Source organism: Tenrec ecaudatus, chromosome 7, assembly GCF_050624435.1.
Source record: "Tenrec ecaudatus isolate mTenEca1 chromosome 7, mTenEca1.hap1, whole genome shotgun sequence".
Taxonomy (NCBI): Eukaryota; Metazoa; Chordata; class Mammalia; order Afrosoricida; family Tenrecidae; genus Tenrec; species Tenrec ecaudatus.
In genome coordinates this window covers 709448-730918 of record NC_134536.1, presented here as the reverse complement: position 1 = coordinate 730918, position 21471 = coordinate 709448, and the positions used below count along the sequence as shown (strand labels likewise).

The following is a 21471-nucleotide window of genomic DNA, read 5'->3' as shown; positions in this document are numbered from 1 at the left end:
CCCCTTCACCACTGTCCTTCAGGGAGGTCCCAGACAGGGCTGTAGCGCTGCTGCTGTCCACCTACCAGTGGCACCTGCATATCGTGCAGAGCCACCAGGAAACCAGGCACGAGTTTTATCTTCCTCAGTCACCTGGTCCTAAGGAACTCCCCAGAGGCTATGGGTGCAGGTGGGGGGAAGGCAGGGACAGGAGTGGAGACTGGGCATTGGGGCCAGTTCTCCAAGCAGCGTGCTCGTGCCTTCAGGTCCCGCTGCAGGCTGATCTCATTTGGACCACTTCCATTGAAGGCTGTGGTGCTGCTGTGCACGTCCAACTCGGTGACCGTGATGGGCAGCTCGGGCGCACGGTGACTTGGAGGCCCATGGTGGCCCACTAACAGGCCACCAGCTGTTTTTCTAAAGGAGAGCAGTTGTCTGCAGAGGACGGCAGGGCTTTGCTGCCAGCGTTGTCAGGGCCTGCGCTATGATCCACCAGAGGGGCCTGTCAGAGCGTCCGCAGGGCACCTCCTCCTGCCACGGACACCGCAGCACCACCACTGGGTCAGCAGGGTCATATGGACCCAGGGGCAGAGCAGCTGGCACAGACGGCAGCCTGAGCCTGTGCAAGAGCCTTCTCTTGTCCCGGGCCCCACTCAGAGCTGGCAGCCTCTCGAGTCACTTGGTCAATAGGCCAGAGGAGCACACCCCAGTGAGGGCCATGCCGCCTCCAAAACCCAGAGAGGCCACGAGGCGTTGTGTCTCCCTTTCAGTTGTGGGAGTGGTCACATGCAATATAATTTAGACTTTATTAGGAGTATCTTGACATACCTCCAGAAATCTCCCTAGGCCTTTGTGTACTTTCTTCTACAGTATACCAAGGTAGGTCTGGTACTCCAACTGGAGTTCTTGTAGACCGGCATGGGATCCATGTGTGAGCAAACCAGACAAATAAGCTATGAGATCCTCTCCTAGCCTCTGAGCTACAACACTGAATGAAGAATGTGTGCTTAGTGAACGCAGACTGTTCGAACCTTACATTCCAAGCACCATCATCTCAGACCCTTGCTAGCCTTTCCCACCCCCTCCCTCCAGGTTTCCATCTGTGCGTCTTAGAAGACTAGAGTTCTTGAGGAGCGCACACACCTCCTCTTGGGTTATCATTTGTGCTTTTCCTGTGACGTTACAGGTCTGGAAGCAGTCATAGGTGGTGAGGGTGTTTCGGGGTCAACTTAGCAATGTCTTTTAAGGTATCGGCCTCATGTGTTGCTCCAGACATAGCCCTAGCATGCATGCACACTTGGGCAAATATCCTCAAATGTGACCAGACGGGAGAATAGTCTGACTGGTAATGGACTGGCAGGCAGACGTGTGTAATGTCTTCAGCTGGGCGGGGTGGTGCTGCTTGGCGGAGGTAACTCAATGGAATTTAGGGCCCCGGTGTTGCCACCTTTCTGATTCTCTGCCCACATTTCTCCATCCCAACTTCCAGGGTTCCATTTCTTCCCAAACAATGCCCTGGCTTGAACATCAAATGCTGTTTGAGATCGAGGATTCAGTTGACGTTGCAGCTCAGCCACTCTTATGACAAGACTCTGGGTGTGATTTTTAGCCATAGCAGTACTGATACTACCAAAAGATTATGTGGTTACGGAGATAAAGTTAGGGCACAAAGCGTCGACTGCAAGAGGATGAGGGAGGACAAGGCACCTGGGGAAGGAAGGCCTTTGGTCGTCCCTGCGATGTGTCATTTACTTAACAGACCTTGAGATCAAAGAGCAAAATGCCTGTGGGAGGTAAGGGCACCAGTCTGTGTTTCTTATCTAAAGCTTCATCTACATCTGTCTGTTTGAAACACTTCATAAGTTTAACTTTCGGTCATCGGCACCCACTGTCCCAGATGACAGCAACTAAGTATATGTCTGAACACAGCCAACAGTGCCGCCAGCCCTCACCATCCGCAGGTCACACCTCAGGCCTCCACCACCACAGCCCAGCAATGTGGAAGGCTCATGGCCCTCTCAGCCGAGAAAGCTCTTCCAATGACCAAACTCCGTCACCGGGCATTGTTAACTTCTAGAGAACGTCTTTGAAATAGACGCTCTTTGTCTAAGTAAGTCATCGTTGCGGCAGAAAATGAGAGTGCAGGAGAGCAGCACAGACCTTTTTATCTCCTCTTTGCTGGTGTCAACGTGGTACCTCAGCAGACACAGCTCCGGCCCAGACGACAGCAATATAAAGGCGTCGAGGTGGTAAAACTGTGCGAACTGCATCGGCTTAGAAAACATGTCTCTGCCCTGCAATAAAAACCCACCACTGTCAGGGACAGCAAATGTTAGGAAGCACACTGCGTCTTAATCCCAGCAGCCAACTCCTGGTTCTCCTGAACGTGTGTGCGCACAAGTGCGTGCAGAGAGAGAGACCAGGTTCCCAGTGTGCACTTCTGCCTGCTGCGAATTGACTTCCAGAAGATGCACCATCCAGATGTCACTGTGGGTCCCAGTTTTGAGGACACAGCGGGTATGTTTGGTAACAAGGATGTTGTGAGGGCCCAAGCGTCAAAGGGACTGGTGATGTAAGACATCATTCTGAGGTCTCCACTCAGAGATTCCTCTCATGACCAACAATGTGTCATGTAAGTGGGTATCACCCACAGTGTTGGCCTCACCTGCCTGCCCGCCCCCACCGGCTCATCTTCATGGTGCTCAATCCTCTTTCTAGACCACTGGTTCTCAACCTTCCTAATGCCATGACCCTTTAATACGGTTCCTCGTGTTGTGGTGAACCCCAACCATAAAATTATTTTCGTTGCTACTTCATAACTGTAATTTTGCTACTGTTATGAATCATAATGTAAATATCTGATATGCAGGATGTATTTTCATTGTTACAAATGGAACTAATTAAAGCATGGTGATTAAAACATTTATCCAGTAATTATAATTCATGAAGTGAAGTGTCGTTTTACCTCCAATACTGCTGCTTTCAACACTGCTGCTCTCTACACACGTGACTGACCGACATAAGTGCATTATGCTGCCAAGCCTGTCACATCCACCTGTATTTGTATGGGGTGTATGTGATGGGGTTGGCACGATGATGTCATCACTCTGGGTACTCGTGTGTGGGCGTAGCTGCATGTGGGCAGACCTGCCTGGAGACAGACAGAGTGGTGGTGTCTCAGTATTTCTGATGGTCTTAGGTGACCCCTGTGAAAGAGTCATTCGGCCTCTAAATGGGTGGAGACCCCAGGTTGAGAACTACTGTTCTAGACTAAAACTTCCTGCCATCAAGTCAAGGCCAGCTCATATAGCCACCCTACAGGTTAGGTTGGAACTGCCCCTGTGGGTGGCCGAGATGGTAATTCTTTATGGGAGTAGAAAGCCTCATAAGCCTCATCTTACTCCGAGGAGCATCTGTTGGTTTTGAACTGACAACCTTGAGGTGAGCAGCCCAACGTGTAACCACTACGCCACCAGAGTTCCCATGGTAATAAACCAACACCAAGAAGGTCTTTGAAGCTTTCACTGTACCTGTGCATCCTGTGCGTCTCCTCTCTCCACAAATCAGAGCAGAGCTTAGCACAGCCACGTCCCTCCCTGACTCAATGGTAGCAATGCCCTCATCTGCTGTCTCTGTGCTCCTTTCTGCCCCGACGGCCCTTCACGAGCTCATCTAAACAAGCCCCTTTCTCCATGGTGAAGTGCCAACCAGCAGTAGTAAGCACGGCTCTACTTATGCTTATTCAATCTGTGGTGGACAATATCATACCGCAAAGTGGTGAAAGCCATGGGACACTGTCCACTACAGAGTAACAAGTAAGCACAAGTAACCGCATGCTTTCTTTGCTGACTGCGTCTGCCATCCCTGTCCCAGATACTCCATTTGAAACCATTTGACGCTGTGGGCTGGGAGAGAGCGATGCTGGCCTGGAAGTAGAGTGTCAGATGCTATGGGAAAGACCCAAAGGGCTAAGCAGACGCGTGCATGAGCACACGCTGGTCCGCACCGTCTCCATCAGGAACACCCCCTGCTTTTCTCACCCAAAATACGGCTGCTCCACATACGATCCCCTCAGCAAACATCATTACCGCTTCTGGGAATCAAACGAGTTCCCCGACAGAAAGGCTGGTGTTGAAAACCCCGCGGCTGCTCTCTGGAATGAGGATGCGAGGCCAACTGCTCCTATGAAGACCACAGCCTTGGAGCCCGCCGGGGCAGGTCACCAGGCCTGAAGGGCCACCAGGAGTCACAACCGACTCCCTGGAAGTGGGCTTGGATTTGGGTATGCTATAAACACATGTTAGATGAGGCAGTAAGGGTTATTCAAATATCTTAGCATTAATATGTTTGCCATTTTAGACCATATAGCTGTAAGGGCACGTTTTCCCGTGTGTCGGGGGTGGTGGTGAATGCATATGTATGAGGGTAAGTCAAAAAGCCATGGTGCTAGAAGTCTAGTTCATACGTGCGTGGGTTTATTCCAGCGAACTGTATTTACGCAAGTCTCTGGGATCAGTGGATCGCCAGAAAAATCCTCAGATGTATGCTTGTCATACACCAACATGCCCACTGGCCCAGCTGCACCCATACCTCCTGCGGCCACATCCACTGGGCAAGGGCCACTACCCATTCTCGTACCATCTGATCATTAATAAATAGCTGAAAACACAGCCAAGCAAGCCTTCAACTGTGCTACCGAAACAGCACACGCATTCTCTGTTTCACCCACCTGGACACAGGTGGTGAGACGGTAAGATCGCTCATTAATATCTTTTAACGACTCAGGCCGGCATCTTCCCAAAGCACTGAAACTGTGTGATAAGTTTACTGGACGGCTGCCACACAGGAAACAACAGTTGCTAGGTGGATCAAGTGTCTTAAGGTAGGTCGAGAAGACCTCAGAATTGGGCCAAGACAGGGAAGACCGTAAAACATGATAAATGAAGAAACGGAGGCCGAAGTCCAGAAATGGGGGGAAGAAGATCATAGAATCACCTTTAAAGCAGCAGCTACTAAAGCTGGATCACACACGGTTTTGCATTTTTAATTTAAGGGGACATCTTGAGCTCCACAAGCTTTGGGCTTGATGGATGCTGAACGTGTGAATGTCAGCTCAAGGGGCTAATCGTCTCATCAATCTCTTTCTATGGGATGAATTATAATACACACGAGTGCTAACCTGGTCAATGTGATCCAGGAAGAGAAAAAGCCATCAAAACAGTGACCCTGAGGGGATCTGTCACGCCAGCTAAATTCTGGGCAGCGAGCTCAGCTCGGAAGGTGGTAGCAACTTCTGGGGGAGTCCAACAGAGCCAACCTGCTGGCCATTCTCAGAAGAAGCAGGATGATTACGGAGGTTTACTCTAAAGTTTACAGAAAACTGACGACTGTAATGGGGAGGAAAAGGCCAGGAAAGATGCAAAGATGCCTGAGAGTTGTTTCCATCACAACTATGCACCTGCTCAGTCTTCAACAGTAACCAGGGCTGTCATGAAAATTTCTTTGGGAAACTTTACCCTATCCACCCTAGAGCCCCGATCAGTCCTTCTGACTTCATTCCATCCTCAAAATGTCTTTCATATTTCAAAGGAACAAAATGCAAGTCCCAAGAGGGAGTCAAGTAGTGTTCCCTTGAAAGGACCCTCTAGAATTCCAAACCCAACTCCTCTGTCAGTCAGTCACACTGCAGGGGCCTGCATGTTGCTGCAATGCTGGACACTGTGATTCTACTACATGCAAAGTCAGCAGGGTCACTCACCCCTAGACCTAGATGGTGAACATGTGGAAAAATAAGAGCTTGACCAGCTGATATTTTTAACACAGGTTTCTAGCCTTTTGTGGAAATACACTGACTCACCCTCATGTGGTGTGTCTTTGATGTATGTGCCTTTTTTGTGTGCACTGACATATCCGCTGTCATCTTTGTTGTTGGCTGCCATCACACTGACTCTGCGTCATGGTTCAGTGCCATGCCCCCTCAGCGCCTTTCAGAAGCAGATGGGTCAGGCGTGTCTTCCAAGATGTTGCTGGATGGGGTTGAGCCAATAGCCTTTCTTTCCAGAAGTGGTGGAACCCCAACTCATTTGTGCCACCTGGGGCTCCACATATACGTGTGCCTCCCTCTATAAAAACATTTCACCCATCAGCATTTGTCGGTGCTGACAACTGACTCCTGACAGCTCATCACAGACAGCATCGCCCCTTACCAAGAGCACCATGCGTGCTGAGCTGCGAGCTGACCACATCCTCAGGGTCCCGTCCTGCGAGGTGGAGAGCAGCCACTCGCCACTCCGACTCCAGCTGACTGCACTCACGGGCCCGTCGTGGCCTGGAGAAACACAGCACCAAGAGGTGAGGCGCTGACGTCGGAAGTGAACTTGAGCAGATAGCATCAGGAGCAGCTGCATCGATGCCCTACATCATAAACAACCTATGTGGAAGCATTTTCCAGGTGGAGTAAGGTCAGTGGGCTCTGAGTGCAAGATAACAGACTGTGAGTGGCATCATTAAGGGGTCGTATAGGCTGCAGACAGCATGGATGGCCATGTCAGGGGGATGACCCCAAAATGGCTGTCTATATTCCTATAGCTAGTTATAACAACAAAACACGTTTTTCCTCAGCTCAGCTTACATGTATCAGTGTAGTGATGAGGCTAGAACCCTCTGTGACATGCTTTCTCCGCTTTCAAATGCACTGCCGTCAGAGCTGTCATAATCCAATTACAGTGAGACCTCGAATCACGTGATCTCGTCCACACATGCTGTGGCCCACGCTGCTGTTCTCCAGGTCACTGGGCTTTTTATGGTCACGGATTGTGTGAAATGTTCTGGTATTTTACCTACAATACTGTGGCTATTAGTATTCATAAGCCTACATCAATAATATTAGAATAAAATAGCAATCAAAGGAAAAGAGACAAAAACTTAAAAACCCTCTCAGTAACTGATAATGGTGTGACTCACGGCAGAAACATGTCACAAAACCATTTTGCTGCTGCTGCTGCTGCTGCTGTTCGGTGCCATAACACTCCTCTGCACAGCGGGACCTCGCCCGGCTGGGTCCTGCACCAGCCTCACAGCTATTCTTATGCCTGAGCCCATGGTTGCGACCATGGTGCCCATCCATCTCCTGGAGGACCTTCCTCTCCGTCCCTGCCCTCTGCTTTCAAGACCAGGGACTTGTCTCTCTTGACAACATTTCAAAAGCATGAAGACAAATTCTCACTATTCTTCCCTCTAAGGAGCACTCCTTCCAAGATAGATGCTTGCCCTTTCGACAGTCCATGGTACTTTCAATGCATCAACACTGCAGTTCTAATGCAGCGGTTCTTCTTTGGTAATACTTATTTAATGTCCAACTTTCAAATTCATGTGAAGCAATGAAAAATACCATGCCTTGGGTCAGGCACACATTAGTGATCAAAGTAACATTCTTGCTTTTTGACACTCTAAAGAGGCCGTGTGCAGTATATTTTCCCAGTGCAGTGCATCTTTTGATCTCTTGACTGCTGCTTCCGTGAGCCTTGATTATGGATCCAAGCGAGGCAAAATCCTTGACAGCTTTAACCTTCTCTCCATTTATTAGGAAGTTATCTACTGGTTCAGTTGTGAGGATTTGGGTCTTCTTCACATTAAGTTGAAATCCATTGAAGGCTGCAACCCTTGATCTTCATCGGCAAGTGCTTCAAGCCCTCCTCACTTTCAGAAAGCAAGATTGTGTCATCTGCATATCTCAGATGGTTATTAAGCCTTCTTTCAATTCTGATACCACATTCTTCTTCATAGAATTCAGATTCTGATGACTTTGTTCAACATACAGATTGAACAAGTGTGGTGAGAGAATACAACCCTGACCCACACCTTTCCTAATTGCAAACCAGGCACTGTTCCCTGGCTCTACTCATACAACTGCCTCTTGATCCGTGTACAACGAAGTGTTCTGGAATTCCCATTCTTCTCAAGGTTAGCTAGTTTATGAGTTACACAGTCGAATGCCTTGGCATGGTCAATAAAACACAAATATCTTTCTGGTATTCTCTGCTTTGAACCAAGATCCATCTGCTATCAGTCGTGACATCCCTGATTCCATGGCCTCTTCTGAACCCAGCCTGAACCTCTGGCAGCTCCCTGTCAACGGACTGCTACAACCATTCTTGAATGATCTTCAGCAAAATTCCACTTGCATATGATATCAGTGATATTGATGCATAGTTTGAGCATTCTGCTGGAACACTTTCTTTGGAATGGTTACTCTTCCAATCAGTTGGCCGTGTATCTGTTTTCCAAATTTCCTGGCATAGATGAGTGTTTTGAATGCTTCATCAGCTTGTTAAAATCTTTCGATTGGTGTTCCATCAATTCCTGTAGTCTGGCTTTTGGCTAATGCTTTTAGTGCAACTTGGACTTCTTCTTCTTCCTTCAGGAGCATTGGCTCTTGCTCATGAAATGGTGAAAAGTTGACTAGTTCTTCTTAGTTCAGAGTCTCCGTGTAGTAAAAGTTGACTAGTTCTTCTTAGTTCAGAGTCTCCGTGTAGTAAAAGTTGACTAGTTCTTCTTAGTTCAGAGTCTCCGTGTAGTAAAAGTTGACTAGTTCTTCTTAGTTCAGAGTCTCCGTGTAGTAAAAGTTGACTAGTTCTTCTTAGTTCAGAGTCTCCGTGTAGTAAAAGTTGACTAGTTCTTCTTAGTTCAGAGTCTCCGTGTAGTAAAAGTTGACTAGTTCTTCTTAGTTCAGAGTCTCCGTGTAGTAAAAGTTGACTAGTTCTTCTTAGTTCAGAGTCTCCGTGTAGTAAAAGTTGACTAGTTCTTCTTAGTTCAGAGTCTCCGTGTAGTAAAAGTTGACTAGTTCTTCTTAGTTCAGAGTCTCCGTGTAGTAAAAGTTGACTAGTTCTTCTTAGTTCAGAGTCTCCGTGTAGTAAAAGTTGACTAGTTCTTCTTAGTTCAGAGTCTCCGTGTAGTAAAAGTTGACTAGTTCTTCTTAGTTCAGAGTCTCCGTGTAGTAAAAGTTGACTAGTTCTTCTTAGTTCAGAGTCTCCGTGTAGTAAAAGTTGACTAGTTCTTCTTAGTTCAGAGTCTCCGTGTAGTAAAAGTTGACTAGTTCTTCTTAGTTCAGAGTCTCCGTGTAGTAAAAGGTGACTAGTTCTTCTTAGTTCAGAGTCTCCGTGTAGTAAAAGTTGACTAGTTCTTCTTAGTTCAGAGTCTCCGTGTAGTAAAAGTTGACTAGTTCTTCTTAGTTCAGAGTCTCCGTGTAGTAAAAGTTGACTAGTTCTTCTTAGTTCAGAGTCTCCGTGTAGTAAAAGGTGACTAGTTCTTCTTAGTTCAGAGTCTCCGTGTAGTAAAAGTTGACTAGTTCTTCTTAGTTCAGAGTCTCCGTGTAGTAAAAGTTGACTAGTTCTTCTTAGTTCAGAGTCTCCGTGTAGTAAAAGTTGACTAGTTCTTCTTAGTTCAGAGTCTCCGTGTAGTAAAAGGTGACTAGTTCTTCTTAGTTCAGAGTCTCCGTGTAGTAAAAGTTGACTAGTTCTTCTTAGTTCAGAGTCTCCGTGTAGTAAAAGTTGACTAGTTCTTCTTAGTTCAGAGTCTCCGTGTAGTAAAAGTTGACTAGTTCTTCTTAGTTCAGAGTCTCCGTGTAGTAAAAGTTGACTAGTTCTTCTTAGTTCAGAGTCTCCGTGTAGTAAAAGTTGACTAGTTCTTCTTAGTTCAGAGTCTCCGTGTAGTAAAAGTTGACTAGTTCTTCTTAGTTCAGAGTCTCCGTGTAGTAAAAGTTGACTAGTTCTTCTTAGTTCAGAGTCTCCGTGTAGTAAAAGTTGACTAGTTCTTCTTAGTTCAGAGTCTCCGTGTAGTAAAAGTTGACTAGTTCTTCTTAGTTCAGAGTCTCCGTGTAGTAAAAGTTGACTAGTTCTTCTTAGTTCAGAGTCTCCGTGTAGTAAAAGTTGACTAGTTCTTCTTAGTTCAGAGTCTCCGTGTAGTAAAAGGTGACTAGTTCTTCTTAGTTCAGAGTCTCCGTGTAGTAAAAGTTGACTAGTTCTTCTTAGTTCAGAGTCTCCGTGTAGTAAAAGGTGACTAGTTCTTCTTAGTTCAGAGTCTCCGTGTAGTAAAAGTTGACTAGTTCTTCTTAGTTCAGAGTCTCCGTGTAGTAAAAGTTGACTAGTTCTTCTTAGTTCAGAGTCTCAGTGTAGTAAAAGGTGACTAGTTCTTCTTAGTTCAGAGTCTCCGTGTAGTAAAAGGTGACTAGTTCTTCTTAGTTCAGAGTCTCCGTGTAGTAAAAGTTGACTAGTTCTTCTTAGTTCAGAGTCTCCGTGTAGTAAAAGTTGACTAGTTCTTCTTAGTTCAGAGTCTCAGTGTAGTAAAAGGTGACTAGTTCTTCTTAGTTCAGAGTCTCCGTGTAGTAAAAGTTGACTAGTTCTTCTTAGTTCAGAGTCTCAGTGTAGTAAAAGTTGACTAGTTCTTCTTAGTTCAGAGTCTCCGTGTAGTAAAAGTTGACTAGTTCTTCTTAGTTCAGAGTCTCCGTGTAGTAAAAGTTGACTAGTTCTTCTTAGTTCAGAGTCTCCGTGTAGTAAAAGTTGACTAGTTCTTCTTAGTTCAGAGTCTCCGTGTAGTAAAAGTTGACTAGTTCTTCTTAGTTCAGAGTCTCCGTGTAGTAAAAGGTGACTAGTTCTTCTTAGTTCAGAGTCTCCGTGTAGTAAAAGTTGACTAGTTCTTCTTAGTTCAGAGTCTCCGTGTAGTAAAAGGTGACTAGTTCTTCTTAGTTCAGAGTCTCCGTGTAGTAAAAGTTGACTAGTTCTTCTTAGTTCAGAGTCTCCGTGTAGTAAAAGGTGACTAGTTCTTCTTAGTTCAGAGTCTCCGTGTAGTAAAAGTTGACTAGTTCTTCTTAGTTCAGAGTCTCCGTGTAGTAAAAGTTGACTAGTTCTTCTTAGTTCAGAGTCTCCGTGTAGTAAAAGTTGACTAGTTCTTCTTAGTTCAGAGTCTCCGTGTAGTAAAAGTTGACTAGTTCTTCTTAGTTCAGAGTCTCCGTGTAGTAAAAGTTGACTAGTTCTTCTTAGTTCAGAGTCTCCGTGTAGTAAAAGTTGACTAGTTCTTCTTAGTTCAGAGTCTCCGTGTAGTAAAAGTTGACTAGTTCTTCTTAGTTCAGAGTCTCCGTGTAGTAAAAGGTGACTAGTTCTTCTTAGTTCAGAGTCTCCGTGTAGTAAAAGTTGACTAGTTCTTCTTAGTTCAGAGTCTCCGTGTAGTAAAAGTTGACTAGTTCTTCTTAGTTCAGAGTCTCCGTGTAGTAAAAGTTGACTAGTTCTTCTTAGTTCAGAGTCTCCGTGTAGTAAAAGGTGACTAGTTCTTCTTAGTTCAGAGTCTCCGTGTAGTAAAAGTTGACTAGTTCTTCTTAGTTCAGAGTCTCCGTGTAGTAAAAGTTGACTAGTTCTTCTTAGTTCAGAGTCTCCGTGTAGTAAAAGTTGACTAGTTCTTCTTAGTTCAGAGTCTCCGTGTAGTAAAAGTTGACTAGTTCTTCTTAGTTCAGAGTCTCCGTGTAGTAAAAGTTGACTAGTTCTTCTTAGTTCAGAGTCTCCGTGTAGTAAAAGTTGACTAGTTCTTCTTAGTTCAGAGTCTCCGTGTAGTAAAAGTTGACTAGTTCTTCTTAGTTCAGAGTCTCCGTGTAGTAAAAGTTGACTAGTTCTTCTTAGTTCAGAGTCTCCGTGTAGTAAAAGTTGACTAGTTCTTCTTAGTTCAGAGTCTCCGTGTAGTAAAAGGTGACTAGTTCTTCTTAGTTCAGAGTCTCCGTGTAGTAAAAGTTGACTAGTTCTTCTTAGTTCAGAGTCTCCGTGTAGTAAAAGTTGACTAGTTCTTCTTAGTTCAGAGTCTCCGTGTAGTAAAAGGTGACTAGTTCTTCTTAGTTCAGAGTCTCCGTGTAGTAAAAGTTGACTAGTTCTTCTTAGTTCAGAGTCTCCGTGTAGTAAAAGTTGACTAGTTCTTCTTAGTTCAGAGTCTCCGTGTAGTAAAAGTTGACTAGTTCTTCTTAGTTCAGAGTCTCCGTGTAGTAAAAGTTGACTAGTTCTTCTTAGTTCAGAGTCTCCGTGTAGTAAAAGTTGACTAGTTCTTCTTAGTTCAGAGTCTCCGTGTAGTAAAAGTTGACTAGTTCTTCTTAGTTCAGAGTCTCCGTGTAGTAAAAGTTGACTAGTTCTTCTTAGTTCAGAGTCTCCGTGTAGTAAAAGTTGACTAGTTCTTCTTAGTTCAGAGTCTCCGTGTAGTAAAAGTTGACTAGTTCTTCTTAGTTCAGAGTCTCCGTGTAGTAAAAGTTGACTAGTTCTTCTTAGTTCATAGTCTCCGTGTAGTAAAAGGTGACTAGTTCTTCTTAGTTCAGAGTCTCCGTGTAGTAAAAGTTGACTAGTTCTTCTTAGTTCAGAGTCTCCGTGTAGTAAAAGTTGACTAGTTCTTCTTAGTTCAGAGTCTCCGTGTAGTAAAAGTTGACTAGTTCTTCTTAGTTCAGAGTCTCCGTGTAGTAAAAGTTGACTAGTTCTTCTTAGTTCAGAGTCTCCGTGTAGTAAAAGGTGACTAGTTCTTCTTAGTTCAGAGTCTCCGTGTAGTAAAAGTTGACTAGTTCTTCTTAGTTCAGAGTCTCCGTGTAGTAAAAGGTGACTAGTTCTTCTTAGTTCAGAGTCTCCGTGTAGTAAAAGTTGACTAGTTCTTCTTAGTTCAGAGTCTCCGTGTAGTAAAAGGTGACTAGTTCTTCTTAGTTCAGAGTCTCCGTGTAGTAAAAGGTGACTAGTTCTTCTTAGTTCAGAGTCTCCGTGTAGTAAAAGTTGACTAGTTCTTCTTAGTTCAGAGTCTCCGTGTAGTAAAAGTTGACTAGTTCTTCTTAGTTCAGAGTCTCCGTGTAGTAAAAGTTGACTAGTTCTTCTTAGTTCAGAGTCTCCGTGTAGTAAAAGTTGACTAGTTCTTCTTAGTTCAGAGTCTCCGTGTAGTAAAAGTTGACTATTTCTTCTTAGTTCAGAGTCTCCGTGTAGTAAAAGTTGACTAGTTCTTCTTAGTTCAGAGTCTCAGTGTAGTAAAAGTTGACTAGTTCTTCTTAGTTCAGAGTCTCCGTGTATTAAAAGTTGACTAGTTCTTCTTAGTTCAGAGTCTCCGTGTAGTAAAAGTTGACTAGTTCTTCTTAGTTCAGAGTCTCCGTGTAGTAAAAGTTGACTAGTTCTTCTTAGTTCAGAGTCTCCGTGTAGTAAAAGTTGACTAGTTCTTCTTAGTTCAGAGTCTCCGTGTAGTAAAAGTTGACTAGTTCTTCTTAGTTCAGAGTCTCCGTGTAGTAAAAGTTGACTAGTTCTTCTTAGTTCAGAGTCTCCGTGTAGTAAAAGTTGACTAGTTCTTCTTAGTTCAGAGTCTCCGTGTAGTAAAAGTTGACTAGTTCTTCTTAGTTCAGAGTCTCCGTGTAGTAAAAGTTGACTAGTTCTTCTTAGTTCAGAGTCTCCGTGTAGTAAAAGTTGACTAGTTCTTCTTAGTTCAGAGTCTCCGTGTAGTAAAAGTTGACTAGTTCTTCTTAGTTCAGAGTCTCCGTGTAGTAAAAGTTGACTAGTTCTTCTTAGTTCAGAGTCTCCGTGTAGTAAAAGTTGACTAGTTCTTCTTAGTTCAGAGTCTCCGTGTAGTAAAAGTTGACTAGTTCTTCTTAGTTCAGAGTCTCCGTGTAGTAAAAGTTGACTAGTTCTTCTTAGTTCAGAGTCTCCGTGTAGTAAAAGTTGACTAGTTCTTCTTAGTTCAGAGTCTCCGTGTAGTAAAAGTTGACTAGTTCTTCTTAGTTCAGAGTCTCCGTGTAGTAAAAGTTGACTAGTTCTTCTTAGTTCAGAGTCTCCGTGTAGTAAAAGTTGACTAGTTCTTCTTAGTTCAGAGTCTCCGTGTAGTAAAAGTTGACTAGTTCTTCTTAGTTCAGAGTCTCCGTGTAGTAAAAGTTGACTAGTTCTTCTTAGTTCAGAGTCTCCGTGTAGTAAAAGTTGACTAGTTCTTCTTAGTTCAGAGTCTCCGTGTAGTAAAAGTTGACTAGTTCTTCTTAGTTCAGAGTCTCCGTGTAGTAAAAGTTGACTAGTTCTTCTTAGTTCAGAGTCTCCGTGTAGTAAAAGTTGACTAGTTCTTCTTAGTTCAGAGTCTCCGTGTAGTAAAAGTTGACTAGTTCTTCTTAGTTCAGAGTCTCCGTGTAGTAAAAGTTGACTAGTTCTTCTTAGTTCAGAGTCTCCGTGTAGTAAAAGTTGACTAGTTCTTCTTAGTTCAGAGTCTCCGTGTAGTAAAAGTTGACTAGTTCTTCTTAGTTCAGAGTCTCCGTGTAGTAAAAGTTGACTAGTTCTTCTTAGTTCAGAGTCTCCGTGTAGTAAAAGTTGACTAGTTCTTCTTAGTTCAGAGTCTCCGTGTAGTAAAAGTTGACTAGTTCTTCTTAGTTCAGAGTCTCCGTGTAGTAAAAGTTGACTAGTTCTTCTTAGTTCAGAGTCTCCGTGTAGTAAAAGTTGACTAGTTCTTCTTAGTTCAGAGTCTCCGTGTAGTAAAAGTTGACTAGTTCTTCTTAGTTCAGAGTCTCCGTGTAGTAAAAGTTGACTAGTTCTTCTTAGTTCAGAGTCTCCGTGTAGTAAAAGTTGACTAGTTCTTCTTAGTTCAGAGTCTCCGTGTAGTAAAAGTTGACTAGTTCTTCTTAGTTCAGAGTCTCCGTGTAGTAAAAGTTGACTAGTTCTTCTTAGTTCAGAGTCTCCGTGTAGTAAAAGTTGACTAGTTCTTCTTAGTTCAGAGTCTCCGTGTAGTAAAAGTTGACTAGTTCTTCTTAGTTCAGAGTCTCCGTGTAGTAAAAGGTGACTAGTTCTTCTTAGTTCAGAGTCTCCGTGTAGTAAAAGTTGACTAGTTCTTCTTAGTTCAGAGTCTCCGTGTAGTAAAAGTTGACTAGTTCTTCTTAGTTCAGAGTCTCCGTGTAGTAAAAGTTGACTAGTTCTTCTTAGTTCAGAGTCTCCGTGTAGTAAAAGTTGACTAGTTCTTCTTAGTTCAGAGTCTCCGTGTAGTAAAAGGTGACTAGTTCTTCTTAGTTCAGAGTCTCCGTGTAGTAAAAGTTGACTAGTTCTTCTTAGTTCAGAGTCTCCGTGTAGTAAAAGGTGACTAGTTCTTCTTAGTTCAGAGTCTCCGTGTAGTAAAAGTTGACTAGTTCTTCTTAGTTCAGAGTCTCCGTGTAGTAAAAGTTGACTAGTTCTTCTTAGTTCAGAGTCTCCGTGTAGTAAAAGGTGACTAGTTCTTCTTAGTTCAGAGTCTCCGTGTAGTAAAAGTTGACTAGTTCTTCTTAGTTCAGAGTCTCCGTGTAGTAAAAGTTGACTAGTTCTTCTTAGTTCAGAGTCTCCGTGTAGTAAAAGTTGACTAGTTCTTCTTAGTTCAGAGTCTCCGTGTAGTAAAAGGTGACTAGTTCTTCTTAGTTCAGAGTCTCCGTGTAGTAAAAGTTGACTAGTTCTTCTTAGTTCAGAGTCTCAGTGTAGTCTCTGCATCTTCTTTTGATGCTTCCTGCATCAAACAGTGTTTTGTCCACAGAGTTTTTCAAGAGTATAACTAAAGGCTTGAAATTTTTCTTGATTTCTTTCAGCTTAAGATATGCCAAGTGTGCTTGTCCTTTGTGGCTCTTCCAGGGCTGCGCAAATATTTTCCTTTGTCTTCTCAAGCTGAAATTTTCTATTCAGCTCTTTGGCTTCATCATTCCTTCCATTTGCCTCAGCTACTCTCTAATTTAGAGCAAGTTTTGGACTTTCTCTGACATTCGCTTCAATATTTTCATTCTTTCTAGTATTTTTAATGATCTTTTGCTTTCTTCATTATGTGTTCCCACAGCTCATCAGGTCTTCTGTCAATGCATCAAATATGTTCATGAGATGTTCTTGAAAGTTGGGTGGAATAGACTCAAGGAAGTACTTTGACCCTCGTGGACTTACTTTAATTCTTTTCAGCTTCATGATGAACTTACCTTTGAGCAACTGGTGGCCTGTTCCACAGTCAGCCCTTGGCCTGGTTTTAGCTGCTGATATTGAGCTTCTTCAACATTTCTTCCAATAGATGTATTCAATTTGATTCCTGTTTATTCCATCTGGAGAAGCCCATGTGTATACTCACCTTTTGTGTTGTTGAAAAATAATATTTGCTATGGACAAGTCATTTATCTAACAGAATTCTATCATGCATTCCCCAGCTTCATTTCTATCACAAAGACCATATTAAAATACTGATCCTTCCTCTTTGATTCCAGTTTTTTTATTCCAAACTGCAATAATGATCAATGCATCTTGATTGTATATTTCAAGCTTGATTATAAATGATCCATTTCAGACTGAAGACATTGATAGAATTCTTCAATTACTTCATCAATTTCAATCTTTTGTGGTTGGTGCATAGATTTGAGTAACAGTTGTACTGATTGGACTTCCCTGAAGGCAAACAGACATAAACCTATCACAGACGATAGCATTATACTCAAAACACATCTTGAAATGTCCTATTTGACTGTGAATACAATGTCATTCCTCTGAATCGTGTACTTCCCAGCAGAGACAACCACCGGATTTTCTCATTCAAAATGGCCAATACCGGTCATTTTAGCTCACTAATGCCTAGGATATCAGTCCTTCTATATTCTAATTCTTAAGACTTCCAATTTTCCTAGACTCACACACCATACATTCCAAGTTACAATTGTTAAATTTTGGCAGTTTTTGTTGCCTTGGGTTGTGCTCCATCAGTTAACGAAGATCCTAGACACTCACCTACCACAGACTTCACTCCATTTACAGCATCATAGTCCACTCCACTCCACAGACATCACCATCATCCACTCTACTCCACTGACATCACCATCGTCCACTCTACTCCACTGACATCACCATCATCCACTCCACTCCACAGACATCACCATCGTCCACTCTACTCCACTGACATCACCATCGTCCACTCTACTCCACTGACATCACCATCGTCCACTCTACTCCACTGTCTTCACCATCGTCTACTCTACTCCACTGACATCACCATTGTTCACTCTACTCCACTGACATCACCATCGTCCACTCTACTCCACTGACATCACCATCGTCCACTCTACTCCACTGACATCACCATCGTCCACTCTACTCCACTGACATCACCATCGTCCACTCTACTCCACTGACATCACCATCGTCCACTCTACTTTGAGGAACTGCTCCTCTTCAGTTACATTTCAAGTGCCCTCCCACCCCCATCCTCCAGCCCATCGCTCGCAATGTTCTGCTTCCATTCGTTAGGCCTTCAGGATCTGAGTGTTCCAATGCTAGGCATAGGGTTTTCAGAGATACGTCCATTGAAGTGGGGAGCCAAGTCCTTCGTAGTCTGCTCTTAAACTGGAAGCTCCACTAAAATCTCTTCACCTTGGGTGACCATGCTGTCACTTGAATGACCAGTGACATCACTTCCAGCACCACAGTAACACACAGCCACCATGGTATGACAAACTGACCCACAAAGAGCAACGGTGAAATTCCACGAATATTCATATAATCTAAGAAACATCATTTGAGCAGTTTGCAATGCCGTGTGTCATGTATTCTTCTATAGCATTGGTCATGAGCTTCACTTGTTGCCATTGATTCAATTCCATCAGAAGAGAAGTGCCCTTGGGGTCTTGGAGGCTGCAAAGTTTTAAGAGAGCAGCCAGCCTCATCTGCCTCCCACGGAGCAATGGGTGGATTTGAGTCGCCAGCAACACACGTTTTTAAGGACCCAACTCATAACTCACTGCACCACGGGCCCCCTTGATAACTTGAATAACGTAATTATTGACTAGAAAGCCCCTTCTTGATAACTCTTGAATAATAACATAACTATTGACTATAAAACCCCTCCATAACTAAATAGCTTAAAACATGAAGTAGTGGAATAGCTATTTCTTAATATGTGTTTATAAATATAACTTAAATCTTATACTCATTTTCTTTAATTTTCATCTTTTTACATTTTCTCTAAAAGGGTCATGGGCTTGCAGGTATAAACCTAATTTTAGTGAAACTTTGAGGGATTATGTTTCAAATATAGCTAAAAAGTAGTGCTGCGTTAAAATTTACATTTGTTAGCACTAACATATCCAAACACTTACATTTTCTCTTCTCATTTCCCCCCAAATATCGTTAATTTGCCTTTTTTTTTTTAAGCTCTGCAGGAATGTTCTACCCTGCCACACCGGAGCGTGGAAGTCAAAGCTGCCATGTGGCCACAAAGCCAAGTGCCAAGCAAAGGGGTAAGAACTAAACATTCAAGACCCTGGCCCCTCGCTCGCCCCAGTGGCTGAGGCCTCTTAGCACCAGCTGGAGAGCAGGTTGGGGCTGGTGGCTGTGAAGTAGACACCAGGTGGAAGTGGCTGGAGCCACAAATGGGAAGGGTGGCATGGATGAGACAGGCTGGCCAATCGTGTGCTGCTTGCTTCTGGCACTCCTAGCCCCAGGTTATTTGGGGTGAAATCGGCAGAAGGGGAAGCGTTCCCTTCCAGAACCCAGATGGCGGGTCTTGCAGTTTCAAGACATGGTGGGAAAGGACAAACGCAGGCACGCACCGCTCACCAAGTACTTGGTTTTCCAGTGACACCACGTGGCGAGGGAAGGCTGTGCTTTCCCTCCTCAGAGGGAATCAGTCCTGGCTCTGCTGCCGGGCACTTGCTATTGATGCTGCACGGACAACATCCTAGTGCGTGACTGGGTCTAAGAAGTGATGGGAACTGAGCCCAAAAGTTCATCACCATGAGACACCGAAGAACACCAACACTGGCCCCAAAAGAGGGAACATGGGCAGCAGGACGCAGGTGGTGTAAAACCCTTGGCCCCAAACTACAGCTGTGAGAGGAGTAGGGAGGAAGCGGTAGAGGGCAGCTTGCTTCAATTCCCAGATTTCACCTCAGATTCCCAGCAGAGCCTGGCCACCATGGCCCCGAGGAAGATGGCTCTTCGCAGAAGTAAGGAAACGTTCTCTCATGATCCAGTGCTGGAAGCAGCCCTGGTGAGGTGAAAGGGCACCCGTGCAAACTGGCAGTCCCAGCCTCTTATCTGGCACCAAAACCGCTGAAAGCCAGGAGAGGAGCATCTCCAGTCAGCCCGCATTTTCACCAACTGCTGAAATGTTTGTGTCTTTGATCTTGTGCATTCCTGTGCCATTGTTACATTTGTGAACATAGGTCCACGTGTTTGTTTCCAGCGGCTACGCCACCTGGGACCACCGTTGGCACGCACACCTAAACCCTCTGTGCACCTCCTGTAAGGGGGACGTTTAACATTACAATGAGCAAAGTGGTTCTGAAAGTTTCTGCTCCCAATTCCAATGCTCATTGTCTGACCACATTTTCACTTTGATCACATGAAACTAAGGGACTGTGACTTCATGGAGGCTGTGAGGCCGCTGTCAGGGGCCCTGCCGGTGGCAGTTGCATTGTGGAGCCTCCAGAGAAACACGAGGCTTTCCACTCCCGTCAAGAGCTACAGCCTAGTTCTACGCTGCCCTGTTGAGTCGATGGCAGAGAGCAATTTGTCACTGCTGTAGCCATCCTGTCCGTTCACGTCTGGACTGTGATTCAAGTTTGCACCAGTACATTAAGCCACTGGCCTTAGTACAAAGGGCCGTATGGTTTGGGGCCCGGGGAGGTCCACCACATTCCCCTGCCCCAAACCATACGGCCCTTTGTACTAAGGCCAGTGGCTTAATGAGGGGAGGTGGTGATGCCCTGAGTGGCCGCACTGGGTGACACCTACCCTGGAGACTCCCCGTCACGGTCAGACTTAACAATCTCTAAGTGTCTGCTATCAGAAAGAAAATGATTAAAAACAGCACCAACCGCAACTTCACTGCGAGTTGTCAGCATTTCAACACCTGTCAGAACTGTCGCTCTTGTACCTCTGAGATTAGCCCAGATGAGCCTCCCTCACAGGCTTTGGGGGCACCATAGGGGGGCTGGCGGGGCCTCAGCTCCTCTGCCCATTTGCTACCTGCACCACCAGCAGCGCCCCTCCCCACGGCCACGTTGACCCCTTCCGTGGCTGGCACATAGGCCACCCCGGTGAGGCAGACCCAGCGATGCCTGGAAGGATGCCCCTCCCGCCCCTGTCAGGAAAGCAGACTGGGGGCTGAGCAGGAGCCTGCTGCTCCCTCAGAACAGTAGCAAGCATCCACGCGACTCTGCTGCCCTCGCATGGAGGCCTCTGGCAGTGCTTGCCCGGGAAGCAGGCCCTGATGCAGCTGGGCAGGGCATGTGAGTGCCACACACTGGGAAAGTGAGGTGACATGAGGCTGCTCACCCTAGCCTGGGTGTCCCATCTCAATCTCAGTCCTCCCCTAGCAAGCGCCTGCCTGGTAAAATGCCCCTGTGGGTTTACACAGCCACACAGGACGTTCGGTTGCTGAGAGCGCTCCGCCCGTCTTGGGGCTGCACTCTGGGATGTCCACCATCCAGGTGGCTGAGATGGGGGTCAGTACTCATGGGCAGAAAGCCCTGGTCTCTGGGAGGTCCCCACACCACATCCATGCTCTATCCTGCTCTCGCTCACTGGAAGGAAACCAGTGGCCACAGCCAGTAATAGCCCACCTACCCACCCTCATTCCCGAGGGAACCGCAGACTTGCAGTACCTGAAAAGGCGAGCGGAGTCCCTGAGAGGCTGGCGTCAAAGACAAGCAATGAAGGGCTGGCTAAGCCACAGGCCAGTCGGCAGCCATCACCTGTGTGAGGAAGGTGGGGTTGACACATCTCCAGCACACCAGCAGCCTTGGGCAAAGCAACTGCAGCCAAACAGAGCATCCTTACCAAGCAGGGCAACAGTGCAGCCCTCAGCTCAGAGGCCATCTTTGTAAACCTGAGCCTGGGCTGTGGGTCCCGTGCCCCAGCGTTCCCCACAGCCATGCCGTTGTGCTCTGTGCACTGATCAGGGATGAGGCTGGAGCGGGGACAGCCTCTGTGGCCACAGGGCCCAGAACACTGGAATCGGGACTGGACCCCCAAGCAGCTGAGACCAGGAGCACACCCTGACATGGCTCGGAAGCCAGGGTCAGCAGGTCGGCTCAAAAGCCTTGCTATACAATCATCTGTCCCAGGCCAACGGGTCAGTGCTGACTCAGCAAACCCTGTAGATGCCCGACAGAATTATTGTTTCTCTCCCCATGCTATGGGGTCAGTGCTGGCTCAGTGAGCCCGTGGGTCTCCAAGACGTAACCGGGTATGGGAGTAGAAAGCCCAGTCTTTCTCCCACGGATTTGCAGTTGGTTCTAACTGCCAACCATGCAGGCCGACACATAACCACTACCCCAACAGGGCTCCTACACAATTGTAGAAGCAAGCATCTATCCAGGACAAAAACCCAAGTAGGAAGCAGATGCTCCCCAACCCATCCTCCCTCTTGGTCTGTGCGGTTCCAAGGCAGCCTGGCTGTCTGCACCACCTGAGGGAGGAGACTATGCTCTCCTCAGACCCCCTCACCCACACCCACTCCCCGCAGGAGCCACACTGCCCTAGG

At 45.6% G+C, this 21471-nt stretch overlaps 1 protein-coding gene across 1 annotated transcript in view; it reads right to left on the bottom strand.

Annotated features, from left to right (window-relative positions):
* The window catches only part of WDR27 (WD repeat domain 27), a 78023-nt gene that overhangs the window by 23726 nt on the left and 32826 nt on the right, over nt 1–21471 (bottom strand). Inside the window, exons 17-19 of the mRNA XM_075554203.1 lie at nt 20591–20680; nt 6186–6307; nt 2140–2273 (exon numbers count right to left, since the gene is read on the bottom strand). Of these exons, the coding sequence (XP_075410318.1) occupies nt 2140–2273; nt 6186–6307; nt 20591–20680 (346 nt within the window). The remainder of the gene's footprint in view (nt 1–2139; nt 2274–6185; nt 6308–20590; nt 20681–21471) is intronic.